This window comes from Triticum dicoccoides, chromosome 4B (assembly GCF_002162155.2).
Source record: "Triticum dicoccoides isolate Atlit2015 ecotype Zavitan chromosome 4B, WEW_v2.0, whole genome shotgun sequence".
Lineage (NCBI taxonomy): Eukaryota > Viridiplantae > Streptophyta > Magnoliopsida > Poales > Poaceae > Triticum > Triticum dicoccoides.
Window position 1 is genome coordinate 528,846,770 of NC_041387.1, and position 12,860 is coordinate 528,859,629.

Consider the following 12,860-nt stretch of genomic DNA (forward strand, 5'->3'; position numbering starts at 1 on the left):
ATCCTTTGCTCTAAATCCGTTGTGCTTGGCGAAGCCGTGTGAAAATATTTTCACCACTACAATCACCACACCGACGTGCTGCCAGAACTCATCTACTACTTCACCCCTCTTGCTGGATCAAGAAGACGAGGACGTCATCGAGCTAAACATGTGCTGAACGCGGAGGTGCCGTACGTTCAGTGCTTGATCGGAACAGACCGTGAAGGTGTACGACTACATCAACCGTGTTGATAGACGATCCCTCATAGCGATCTACAAGGGTATGTAGATGCTCTCCCCCTCTCATAGCTATGCATCTCAATGGATAGATCTTGCGCGTGCGTAACTATGCAACGTTTTCCAACAATTGGATCCTAGAAGAGGAGCAAGTGGAGGAGGAGGTCACCCTTATTGCTGAGGAGGGGTGGGATCGTCGTGACACGCTGGAGGTTGCACAACAGGACCCCGCCCTCCTCGATAAGTGTCAGGATTTGGGACCGTGCAACAGGATCACACGCTGGAGTCCATGCAACAGGATCGCCGTGACGTGTTGGAGGTCGCTCAACAGGATCCCAACCTTTCAACAGAATAAACAGAAAGGTGTGTGTGCGTGTTCATAAAAGTGTATGTGCATGTATGTTAGAGCATCTCCAGCCGTTGGCCCCCCAGGGGGCGCCTAAAATCGCCGCCTGGGGGCGAGCCGGCGGAGAAAAGGGCCTGGGGGCGAGTTGGTCCCCAATCGCCGGCCCCAGGGCCGCCCCCAGATGCGCATAATTTAAAAAAAACGTTCGGCGAAGTTCGGTTAAACACGACTAAATTTCGGCAAACCCTGTTATATATTGACATGTTCGGCGGTACATAGCAAAATATAACTAAAAAAAGAAATCACTGAACGCCAAGTAGTCGTCGTCATCGCCGTCGTCGTCGGCGGCCTTCTCCTCCTTGATGTGGCCGTCCCTGGTGGACCCCTGACTGGCGTCGCCAACGCGGACTGGTGGCGGCGGCGCGTCGTCGTCGTCGCTGTCCTCGATGACGACGACTCCTCCTTTGTCGCGGCCCCGGCGGCGCAGCTCGAACCGCCGCAGGGCGGCGCACTGGCGCTCCCTCGCCATCTTCAGGGAGTCCTTGTGCGCCCATTCCAGGGCCGCGTCATCGTCGAGCTTCACGTCGCCGTGCTCCGTCTTCACGGCGGGGAGGCCCGGCTCCGTCTTTGGCTTGACGAAGCGCGAAGGAGCCGACGAGGAGGCGCGCCGGCCGCCCTCGTTGATGACGATGCCGGTGCTGCGAGTGCGCCGGCCGAGCGGCGTCTCCGCCGCGGGCTCGGCCTTGACGCCGAGCAGCGCCGGAGAGCCGGAGGAGTGGGAAGAAGCCCGTGAGGAGGAGTGCGAGGAGGACGATGAGGAGGAGTCGAACCTCCTGGGCATCCATTGCCCGACGCGTCGGCGGTGGGCCGGGGCGGCCGTCCTCGCCGGGGGAGGGTATGCCAGTGGTGGGTTGTTGTCGCCCTCAAGGTGCGTCAGCACGCCCTCGAGCGTGCGGCCGGGGACGCCCCACCACAGGTGGCGCCCCTCGCTGTTCTTCGTGCCGCCCACCACGGGTGCCCCGTTGGTGGACGCCAGCCTCTGCTGCTGACGGCGCTCGAAGTACACCGCCCACGCCGCGTGGTTGTCGGCGGCATGTTGGGGAGGGCGCGCTGCTCGTCAGTGAGGGAGGCGCGCACGATCTCAACCTCGTCGGTGAAGTAGCCAGGGCGCGCCACAACGTCGGGCAACGGGGGAGTGGGCACTCCCCCATTGCTGAGCCTCCACCTCGTCGCCCCGGTGCGCATGTCCGGCGGCGCCGGGATGTTGGCCTGAAACAGGAGCCACGACTCATGTTCGCGCAGCGAGTGGCGGCCGACGCCGTTGGCCGCCGCCTCGTCGCCGGGGAAACGCTTGGCCATCGGGGCACGGGGGGAGGGAGGGAGAGGGAGGGCTCGGAGGCGGCGCACGGGGGAGGGAAAGGGAGGGCTCGGCGGCGGCGCACAAGAGGTAGAGCTCGGCGGCTAGGGCTTAGTGTGGCCGGAGGGAGGCCACTGGCTTATATAGCCGCGCCCGTGTGTGCACCGTGCCTGTGTGTATGCGTGCGCGGAGGGGAGGCATCGACGCGCCGCCCCGTGACGCGTCGCCCGTGAGGAATCAATGACAAGGCTGACCGGCGGCGGCAGCCTTGGCATTGATTCCCGCGGGAACTGAGGCGATGAGGGCGACGAAGCGCCCATGTCGCTGACTCGGCGGGCCCGCGACTCTTTCGTGTCAAAAACGATTCGCCCGACGCCCCAGGGCGCCCCCCAGCGTGCCGGGTTCGGGCTGGGTCCGCCGGCGCTGATTTCGGCCAGGCCGGCGAAAATCGGGCTCCTGGGGGCGCGACTGAGCCGTTTTTTGGTGCCGGCACGGAAAAATCGCCTGGGGAGGCATTTCTGGGGGCGCGGCTGGAGATGCTCTTACCTGCAAGAATAAAATAAAATAAAATGCATGCATATGCGAGTATTTGCGATTGTACTGTACTTTAAAAAAAAATCTCACGTCCTTTTTTTGATGCTAGAAAATTTCTCATGTCCTTATCACGGGAACTCCAAACTCCAAAAGCTAGAGATACAACCGTGCGTGGGAAGCAAAACTCCGCCGCGCCGTGCCACACCCCCGGCTCAAGTCCAACCCACCAGGCCACCACCCCGGCACGTCGCTCGATGCCGGATCGCGCGCACAGATCCCACCGCATCCAGATGCACGGAACCCCGTAGAGTCAGAGCCTACCATCGTCTCCAGCCCAAGTTCACCAGCGCCAACACAGCACACGCACGCTCCCGCCCCGCCCCGCCCCGCCCGTCCTCGTCAAACCCCACGGTCCAAAGTCCAAACGCTCTACCCTCCGACTCCCCTCGCCTCAAATCTCACCGGTCACCACACCCGCGCGGCCGCAGCGCCGCTCAGACTCAGGCTCAGCTCCGCCGCCGAGGCGCCGCGCGCAGCCATGGCCGGCCCCGAGCAGCGCGTCGTCGCCGTCATCATGGTCGGCGGCCCCACCAAAGGTACGCCGCAGATCTGCGCCCGCTCGCTCCCGGCCGGCGCGAACCCCCCTTCCGCGCCGCGCGTATCTAACTGTCCGGTGGTTGGTTGGGGTGTGCAGGGACGCGGTTCCGGCCGCTGTCGCTCAACGTGCCCAAGCCGCTCTTCCCGCTCGCCGGCCAGCCCATGGTGCACCACCACATCTCTGCGTGCCGCCGCGTACGACCCACTCTCCCTCCCTTCCTCTCTGCATTTGCTTGGTGGGTTCCCCGTGTGCGCCTCGTGTGAGAATTGAGGCCTTTTCGACCCCGCTGCTGCAGATCCCCAACCTGGCGCAGATATACCTCATCGGCTTCTACGAGGAGCGGGAGTTCGCGCTCTACGTCTCCTCCATCTCCAACGAGCTCAGGATCCCTGTCAGGTTCGCTTCGTGCCCTCCCCAACACTTTCACTTCATTTCCTGCCAGTTTAGCCGCGTCGGATTCAGACTGCGGTGAACTGCCACTGACGGGGTGCTGTTTAATTCTAGGTATCTGAGGGAGGATAAGCCGCGCGGGTCGGCTGGAGGGCTCTACAGCTTCAGGGACTACATCATGGAGGACAGTCCGGTCTGCTCTTGACCCATTATCATCTTCATTTAAAGAAATGTGGAACTGAATTAGTTGTTTGGCATTCGCCGCTATCTGTTAGGGTGGATTCTAGTGTGTTCCTTCGACCTGGGATGCCTGAATAATTGAGTTTAGCGCCGCTGTGGTTTGCAGGATTCGAAAACACAAGAATAGGTCAAACGTAGGAATAAGATGTTATGACATTTGGAATCCTACATTGAATGGAAAACACAGAAATCGGTTATAGAAGTTATTTGGTTGCGCCACAGGAAAAACACCGGAATTTTGCATAGGGACTGAATGGATGCCAATGCCATAGTTGTCTCATAGACTCAAAATTTCAATGTCTAACCTCTTGCTAGGAATCCTATGGAATAATATATCCCCTAGTAGAAAACCAATCCATAGAATTTGGAGGGTCCATTCCTTTGAATTAGATGGACTCTAACGGAAAAATTCCCATGGATTTAAAATCCAACAGAATTCCTTTGTAAATTCTCTGAGAGATATGCAACTGCTTGGGTTTTACTGGTATCTACTTTGCTGTTCTGTGTCAGAATAAGGGAACTTTTGCCCTCTAAAGTTCCCTTATATTTTTTTTGCAGGCACACATTGTTTTGCTGAACTGTGACGTCTGTTCTAGCTTCCCCTTGCCAGACATGCTCGGTAGGTTGCCAAGTAGCTGAAGTTGGGATTGCATTGTGTATTAACAGTGTTTGCTTTGTTAATTTTCTGTTGGACACTCATCGCTAAATGTATCACCATCCCTTCGTTGCAGAGGCCCATAAAAAGTATGGAGGCATGGGCACTTTGCTAGTCAATAAGGTGAGAGAATGTCATACTAGTAACTTCCATAATAGCGGGAACCAGAGTTCATATAGTATTCTCATGCATAAGTCATAACATTATCCCAAAATCTTTCTCAGGTATCTGCGGAGTCAGCCAACCAATTTGGCGAGCTAGTAGCTGATCCTGAAACAAATGAACTGTTACACTATACGGAAAAACCAGAGACTTTTGTGAGTATACAGTGCTGATTATTTGTTGTTTGGCTTGCTGTTCTATTTTCCATTTGGAGAATTGTGCATGTCTTATTATTTGGTTTTCAAATTATTTTGGGACAACCAATCGTTCTTAGTGAGTAGTTAGCTTAGCTCTAATGCATTTTATACATGTGTAGGTGAGTGATCTCATAAATTGCGGAGTCTATATATTTACACCCAAGATATTAATTGCTATCGAGGATGTCCTAAAACAGAAGAAAGACAGAGGTATTATGCTCAGTAATATTACATTTTTTTGCCTTTTAAATTGCTATGGTTTACACATATTGTCCATGGTTCTTTGCCCATTCCTTCACCTCGCTACTAATTTTTGCCTCATTTCATTTTGGCCATGCTCCCGTGAGGTATGTTTTGTTTTTGCTAGTGTCGCCACTCAAACCATTAGTCAAAGAGGTTCCAGTTGAACAAAATTCTGACAGCTTGGTGACATACAAATTTGAGAGAGTATATTAGTTCTAGTCGGCATGTTTTGTTTTTGCTAGCGTCGCCATTCAAACCATTAGTCAAAGAGGTTTGACTGTTCCAGTTGAACTAAAATTCTGACAGCTTGGTGACATACAAATTTAAGAGAGTATATTAGTTCTAGTCGGTTAATATTTTCTTCATTAGTCTTGTTTTGGTACTCCTATTGGTACTTCCTATTTACAGCACAAACTTTAATCACTCTCAATGCTAAAATTTCAGCTAATTTGCGCCGTGTATCCAGCTTTGAAGCTCTTCAATCAGCAACGAAGTATGTGTGTATCTTCTATTCATTTTCCTGCATATTTATTTGGGTCATTTCTCAGTTAATGTGTATTTGATTATCTTTTAATCATGGAAATCATCGGTGCTATTTTAAATAATATGATGTGGTACTACCAAATTAATGCATCACCAGGAAGTTGAAGGTGAACTGCGAGATGTCTATGTTCTAACTTGTAATACAAATGTCTTGGAACATAATTTTTACAAAACAACTAATTTTACCACTGATCTTTTAGCAAATCAATGTCTCATTAGATGGATTAATTGTCCAGAAACAAGAATTCACTTTCATGTATCCTTGAAAAAAGAATTCACTTTCATGATACTGATAAGAAGGGGAGCCTTGGCGCAGTGGTAAAGCTGCTGCCTTGTGACCATGAGGTCATGGGTTCAAGTCCTGGAAACAGCCTCTTACAGAAATGTAGGGAAAGGCTGCGTACTATAGACCCAAAGTGGTCGGACCCTTCCCTGGACCCTGCGCAAGCGGGAGCTACATGCACCAGGTTGCCCCCCCTTTCATGATACTGATAAGTATACTACTGATGTCCTTGTCTTGCTCTACCTCCAATGTTTTGCCCCTTATATTTTAAAGATAGGTAAGTTCAGTGCACATGGATTGCTACCACATCATATCATTACAATAAAACCGATGTTTGCCATGTTTTCTGAAGTCGTCTTCTGGGATGACCCTTTGTTTGCTTGAAGGCGTCATGAACTCATGATCCTTTCATTAGGTTCCAGGGGGGATTGTGCATGGAAATATAAAATCATAGAATATGTCTTACATGGCCATCGTATCAATTCAGAATAAGAAAAGAAATGGGTAGGAGGAGTAGCCATCATATTGTCCTTGCTGCTTTGTAGAAAGCATATTTTCTTCTATCGTTGTTGGCCTGAATAAGGTCCTGTATCTAGCAATACGGCTATTTTATCTTCTCGTTAGTTCTTCCAAGAAATCTAAAGAAAAATGATAGAGCTTCCATTAAGGTGATCCCAATGTATTTATATGATACTGAACATCTTGTGTTAATTGTCAACAGGGCAATTCCGGCAGATTATGTTAGGTTAGATCAAGATATCTTATCTCCTCTAGCAGGAAAGAAGGAACTTTACACATACCAGACACTTGATTTTTGGGAACAGATCAAGACCCCAGGGTAAATATAGTTCTTGACGGCGCTCTTTCTAATCTTGAAGTTGTTGATTGACCAGTGTTGCATCTATGCATAGGATGTCTTTGAGATGCTCTGGCCTATATCTCTCCCAGTTCCGCCATACCTCTCCTCATCTTTTAGCCTCTGGAGATGGCAAAAAGGGTGCCACTATTGTAGGTGACGTGTACATCCATCCATCTGCGAAGGTGCATCTAACTGCAAAGGTAACATCTGGTTCTTCAACATAAATTTAGTAGATCGTGATATACCATGGTGTCTGATATCCTTGACATTCTATTTATAATAGTGATGGTTTTATCTTTTTATACGCTATCCACACGCAGATTGGTCCCAATGTTTCGATATCAGCAAATGCACGCATTGGAGCAGGTGCCAGGCTTATCAGTTGCATCATTCTGGATGATGTCGAAATTATGGTTAGTCTTCCTCTCTTTACCAAATGATAACCCACATTTAGGTACCTGCGTCTCAGATAATTCCTTTGGTTGCAGGAGAATGCAGTTGTCATACATTCAATAGTAGGGTGGAAGTCAACAGTAGGGAAATGGTCACGTGTACAGGCAAGATTTTCTATACATGTTACCTTATCCTATTAAAAATTACTCATTTTCACCTCTTTCATCATAGAAAGCTTGGAACCTTTCATATTCTGATGTTTCTGTTCTAGCCCAGTTTGAGAAGTATGTAGATTTTATCAATGTTTATGCTTCTCTGCACTGAACATATCTACTGTACTGTTTTAAACATTACATTTTGTGGTTCCGTGTGCAAAATTACTACGTATGGTTTTGCTGAAAAAAGTTACTTTTGGTGTGACAGTACGTCTCGCTGAAACTGTCTTTGAGACGAAGATACAATTACGTATACTGCTAATCCAGTCTTTTCTGGGTGCGTCATGTAACAAAATTACTTTCTGAATACAGGGTGAAGGTGACCACAATGCCAAACTTGGTATCACCATTCTTGGTAAGACCCTACCTAGATGATATCTTGTTACCTTCCCATGAAAATCTTGTGATAATATGCTTTACGTAGGGATAGTTCCTATGCTCGATTTGACGTGCTAGCTAAATGCAGGTGAAGCCGTTGATGTTGAAGATGAAGTAGTTGTAACTAACAGTATCGTGCTCCCAAATAAAACTCTCAATGCCAGTGTGCAAGATGAGATCATCCTATAATATTCCTTGCACAACACATATCTTTATTTAATCCCGAATAAGGTCTTCAAACCAAACATGTAATTTTCTTTCCTTTTCTTCTTCACCCCCCTTATGTATGCTTGCATTAGATTGGGGTCGTTAGTCTGTACAAGTCATGTGATGTGATATGGTGTAATTTTCTTTAGCATTCTGGTATCAAGTTCACTGGTGTAGAGATTGTACAAACAGATTACAACATTTCTATTGAGAACTGACATTTTGTTAGCTGGATCAGTTGTGAGCAATTGCTGTTCTTTGAGACCCCAATCATTTTTCTTTCTGATTATCAGCTTTGATATGTTGCTGTTAGGTGTGTTGTTAATCAGTCAATTTACGCACTCCGTTTCACTTTGGGAATTAAGTTTGTCAGCAATAAATGCTTACTGAAGTTGTACTAAAGCAGCAACAAGTACTATGGATTGGAGGGAGTACATAAACTATTTTGCTGATGACATGTGCAATAGTTGCAGTATCCATTTCACTTTGGGAAATAAGTTCGTCAGCAATCAGTGCACTGGTCAGAGGCAATATATTCTGCATAAAATGGTAGTAATGAAATATTGTAACACGTTAGGATTTGCCCTGAAACTTCATATGGAATATCACCGAGTATGGCACCATCGTATTCTATCATATGTACAAAAATGCTCCAGTTGCATATCATGTCAACATATCAATGAAGGTAGCCGCACTGCTATCAACGCAACTGGAACTGGAACTGATTCTGCTAAAGCCCGGCAGGCATGGATGGAACTGATTCTGCTTAGGCCCGGCAGGCATGGATGCAGGAAGCCGACAGATGATGCCCCAAATCCGTAATGCCTGAACAGAGCCTGTAGTCTATCTACTAACAAAAGAATCCTATTTGTAGTTTCTGCAAAGCCTGCAAAAGATGTTGCAAGAGCACTTTGGCCTTTCACTGTCCGATGTCCTTGAGGAAACGCAGAGGGATATTTTCAGGTGGATCCATTGCCGACACATGCTCAAGCTGTACAATGATCGAACAAATAAATTCAAACAAAAAAGTTCGCATGTGACAGCCAAAAAACTGGGGAAAGCGTATCTTACCTCGCGATCATTATACTTGACTTTGATGGCGTCTTCTTTCAGGCCCGGATATCCATTCAACTGCAATTTGTGTATCATCAAGATGCAAGACTTGAGATCAGAGACCTTGTATTTCGTGTTCCTTTGCAGCGTCAGGTTCTGCAGAATAAACACAAGCTAATATCAGAAAATTATAAAGCATAATGTAGATTCAACAAAGGAGTAGTCATGTCTTCTTACCCAAGGACGGGCAGTTGGGCTGATTATGAACCTGGCCAAAAAAAGGCAGGCAGCAGCAACAACTGATGGATTGAACTGTATGCAGTCATAGTCCAGCAAGCTCAATTCTGCAAGGTAGCTACACAGAAACTCCAGCTTCTTTGCTTTTGCGCGCTAAGGTTTGAAGAGGGGGCAGACATTATAATAAAGAACATTAAGTGAATACAATATCAGATGCTGCAACGGATACTTACATCGCGTCCGCGGCAAACAGTTATGTATCTCCTACAACAGACATGCATTGAACATCAGGGTTAGGATCTTTTGAGTCCAGTGTGGCAATAATCATAAGACGAGATATATGTTATGCGAATTAAACATGGTAACTATTGTACATGCTGAACACAATGTGGTCGTGAGATGGCTTGGCCATCGAAATTGTGTTCGGCATACCTCACTAGATGTCGTGGAAATTTTTTATATTCTCAGACGCTGCCCATGTGCTATGCTAGACATAGGCAGACATGAATTCTGATAAGCTTTTCACTAGCCAGATCTGGGATTTATCTCATTTCAGAGTATTTTGTTTGGCAGAACAGACATGTACCGAACGTTAGGCTTAGGAATGTATTTGAACACAATATGGCAGTAGTCATAATACTACTTATATATCTGAACTTTCATCGTAACTGTTTTACTACTGAGGAGATTTTATCATCCAAATGAAAAAGTTTCAGCTCAAGCACATACCGTAGAAAAGTTCTTGCAGTAGGACTCCCCATCTCAAAGTTAAGAGATTTCAGTATGTCAGTCTCCATCTTCACAACCTTCGGTGCATAAAAACCATAACTATTTCTTCACCATTCAAGCCCTGGAAATTTACTATGGGAAGTAAAGCAGAAGCAAGGCTAACCTGCTTCGTGGTGTACGTGTTGGCAGTAACGCCCCTGTATCTTTGGACCTCATGCACAAATATGTCATCTTCATATTTCCTGCAACAATCCATTCATGCTAATCAGATAGTCACGCTAAGAGAAAAGAAAAAAAGAGATAAGCAATGGTTTAGTTCCCTACGCAGCAACAAGCAATGCGGTCACACCAAGTAATTGCAACTCGTGCCATTTAATGACACTTGCTGTGAGGAAGCAGTCGACATATGAAACTGCAAGGTGAAGTGTGTCAGCAGGAAGCCTGAATGTACAAGACACGTCCACCAGCCAGTCAACTAGGACCGCCCTCATCTTGGGATTGATATCTTCCTGTGTTGTCCAGATATAGTCATCCCTCGGCCTCCTCGATGCCTAGAAAATGTAGACAACAAAGTCGCTGAAAGAGCCTATTTACATCGACCCAAACAGCGAAAACATACCGCATTATCTGCACAGTAATGATTGTATCTTCAGATAATTAAGATGGCATACACACTGAAGAACTCCACAGCTTCTGATATGAAATCAGGCTAAAAAAGTGAAGCTAACATATAACATACTTAGTGGTGTCTTGCTGTGCATACCACTAGGTTCTGCATGTAGTAATCCCATAAATATGTAACCTGCTTCTGGTTTATTAACAGAGTAGCAAAAATTCGTTGCTCGGCAGAGATGGAAACCCACTATTGTCCAATGCCACAGTGCACTAATTTCACCATTGCCTTAACCACGAGTAACTAAACAACTACTACCTCCGATCCGTATTACTTGTCGCTCAAACGGATGTATCTAGCACTGAAATACATCTTGATACATCCATTTGAGCGACAAGTAATATGAATTGAAGGGAGTAGATAATATATCCCACATTCATAAAAAAAAAACTGAATAATTCACTGCAGTATATCGAGATGTATCCACAACACAATACAATCCCCCAAATTCCAGAAACTCATGCGCACAACGTGATCACGCCCCAAAATTCTTCAGTTCTATCCAATGCGACCTCGCCTTAACTACCAGATGCGACTAATGCGACCGCAAAACCATGTAAACCCGACCCCTAACAAAGCCGACTTGGAGAACGAACTCGTACCTCCACACGCGGGATCGGACGAGAAGGGGAATCGAGAAGCCCCTCACCTCCAGGGACCGCATGTATCGGTCGATGTCCCCGAGGTACGGCTCCATACCCGCCCGGAGCGCGGCGGGGTCAGGCTGCTCCGAGGAGTCCAGCAGGCGGGCGAGGTCGGCCTCGGTCTCGTCGTCGATGTCCCCGGGGTACGGCGCGATAGCCGCTGGGGCCGCGGCGGGGTCCGGCTGCTCCGGCTCCGAGTCCGTGTCCGGCGTGCGGGCGGGGCCGGTCACGCTCTCTTCGTCGCTGACCTCCATCCTCTTCCGGTCGCGGGTTCTCCCTGACCGGCGGCCGCGTCGTCTGCTTGGAAGCCCTCGGCGACGGTTGCAGCGGCGCCGAAGCGTTGCTCGAGGTTGAGACGATAGGCGGCTTGGCGGTTCGTGGCTGGCCTTTTAAGGGGCGGGAAGACGCGGGCGGTGCTCTCCATCGCCTCCGGCTCCGCCCTCCTCTGTTGCTGCTGGCCGCGTAGTTTCATTTCGGTTCTTCGTGCTGGGTTTTGGAGGGGGGAGAGAAGAGAGGAAAGCTGCGGCTTGGGAAGTCCGTTATTTTTTACGCCGTTTGGCTTTTGCTTTGGCCAAGATGCCCTAACACGCAAATAAATCCCAACCGTTGAGAGTCAAGCTGGCAATGGAGATTATTCAGCTAGGTATCAGACTCACATTGATCATTCAGGTAGGTATCAGACTCACATCACCGTTCCCGTGACAGACTCTTTATGCCCATCACGTCCTCGCCGGGGTTTTCATCCTCGCGGAAAAACCTATGTCCGTAATTAGTAGAAATATTAAAAAAGACATTATTTTAATGGATGAGACAATTTTGTTCCCTTTGAAACGGTTTGATGGATGAGATGGTTGTGCTTTTGTACGTTTGGCAACACACTAAAAAGAGAGGATAGAAATATACATAAAACAGATAACACATGAAAATAAAAAAAGGATTTACATAAAGATAATATTCTAGATAAGTTTGGAAAATTATGGAAATGTTTGAAATATCATGAAATTCAAGAAACAATAAATCTAGGAAATTATCATGAATAATATATGCTCTTCATAAATGTTCCTAAACTTCCTTTACCTTATTTGTACTAAAAAAATTCAATAGTATGCATTTGCATTTTTGACTTTATGTGTTCTTTTTCTTCTTATTCATCTTGATTGTTTTATTTCTTCCCTTGCATTTATTGCTGAAAAAGCATGTGCTGCCACATGCGCAAAACCACTGACACATTATACACAAAACCACTTTGAGTCTAGGGTGAGATCAAAATTATCAACTTTATAAAGTTGATGAGTCGTTGGGGGCAGAAAATACACTTTTCTCTGAAAAGTTAGAAGCACAAATGTTCTATTATCGACTCTGGAAAAATCATGGAAGCACTAGCTAACTGCTAAATTCAAGAGACTAAGGAAAGGACTTCAACTATGGCAATGTATCTATCCAATCCGAACTACTGAGGCATCTAGTTTGGTCATCCTATTCTATGATACTCCAAAGGAACATATATATATTTATCAAGCGAAGAATGGAATTGGAGGATTATTTTGAAAGAGTGCTTAATCAAACTTGCCAACCTTGATAAGATATAATGGAAGCTGAGAGCCACTCTCAGATGGGCCAACAAGGGAGATGAAAACACAAAATTCTTCCATGCAAAAGCTACTATTAAGTACAAAAAATAACCATAGTTGTTGTTCTGCATGATGAG

At 47.1% G+C, this 12,860-nt stretch overlaps 2 protein-coding genes across 2 annotated transcripts; one reads left to right on the forward strand and one right to left on the reverse strand.

The window, feature by feature from the left end:
- Positions 1-2,828: 2,828 nt before the first annotated feature.
- Positions 2,829-8,053, forward strand: LOC119291268 (mannose-1-phosphate guanyltransferase alpha-like). The gene is made up of 15 exons (XM_037569998.1): positions 2,829-3,049; positions 3,148-3,245; positions 3,347-3,447; positions 3,556-3,634; positions 4,240-4,300; positions 4,413-4,459; positions 4,561-4,653; positions 4,815-4,905; positions 5,383-5,431; positions 6,486-6,602; positions 6,676-6,823; positions 6,944-7,036; positions 7,112-7,180; positions 7,544-7,586; positions 7,698-8,053. The coding sequence occupies exons 1-15, from the start codon at positions 2,992-2,994 to the stop codon at positions 7,796-7,798; spliced, it is 1,248 nt and encodes a 415-aa protein (XP_037425895.1). The 5' UTR covers positions 2,829-2,991; the 3' UTR covers positions 7,799-8,053.
- A 424-nt stretch (positions 8,054-8,477) lies between these two features.
- On the reverse strand, positions 8,478-11,650 carry LOC119291269 (cyclin-A3-1-like). Its single transcript, XM_037569999.1, has 8 exons — positions 11,158-11,650; positions 10,160-10,386; positions 9,999-10,077; positions 9,836-9,912; positions 9,340-9,370; positions 9,107-9,259; positions 8,888-9,025; positions 8,478-8,807 (listed from the first exon to the last, which is right to left on the reverse strand). Exons 1-8 carry the CDS (start codon positions 11,404-11,406, stop codon positions 8,736-8,738), a joined length of 1,026 nt encoding a protein of 341 aa, XP_037425896.1. The 5' UTR covers positions 11,407-11,650; the 3' UTR covers positions 8,478-8,735.
- Between the last annotated feature and the right edge of the window lie 1,210 nt (positions 11,651-12,860).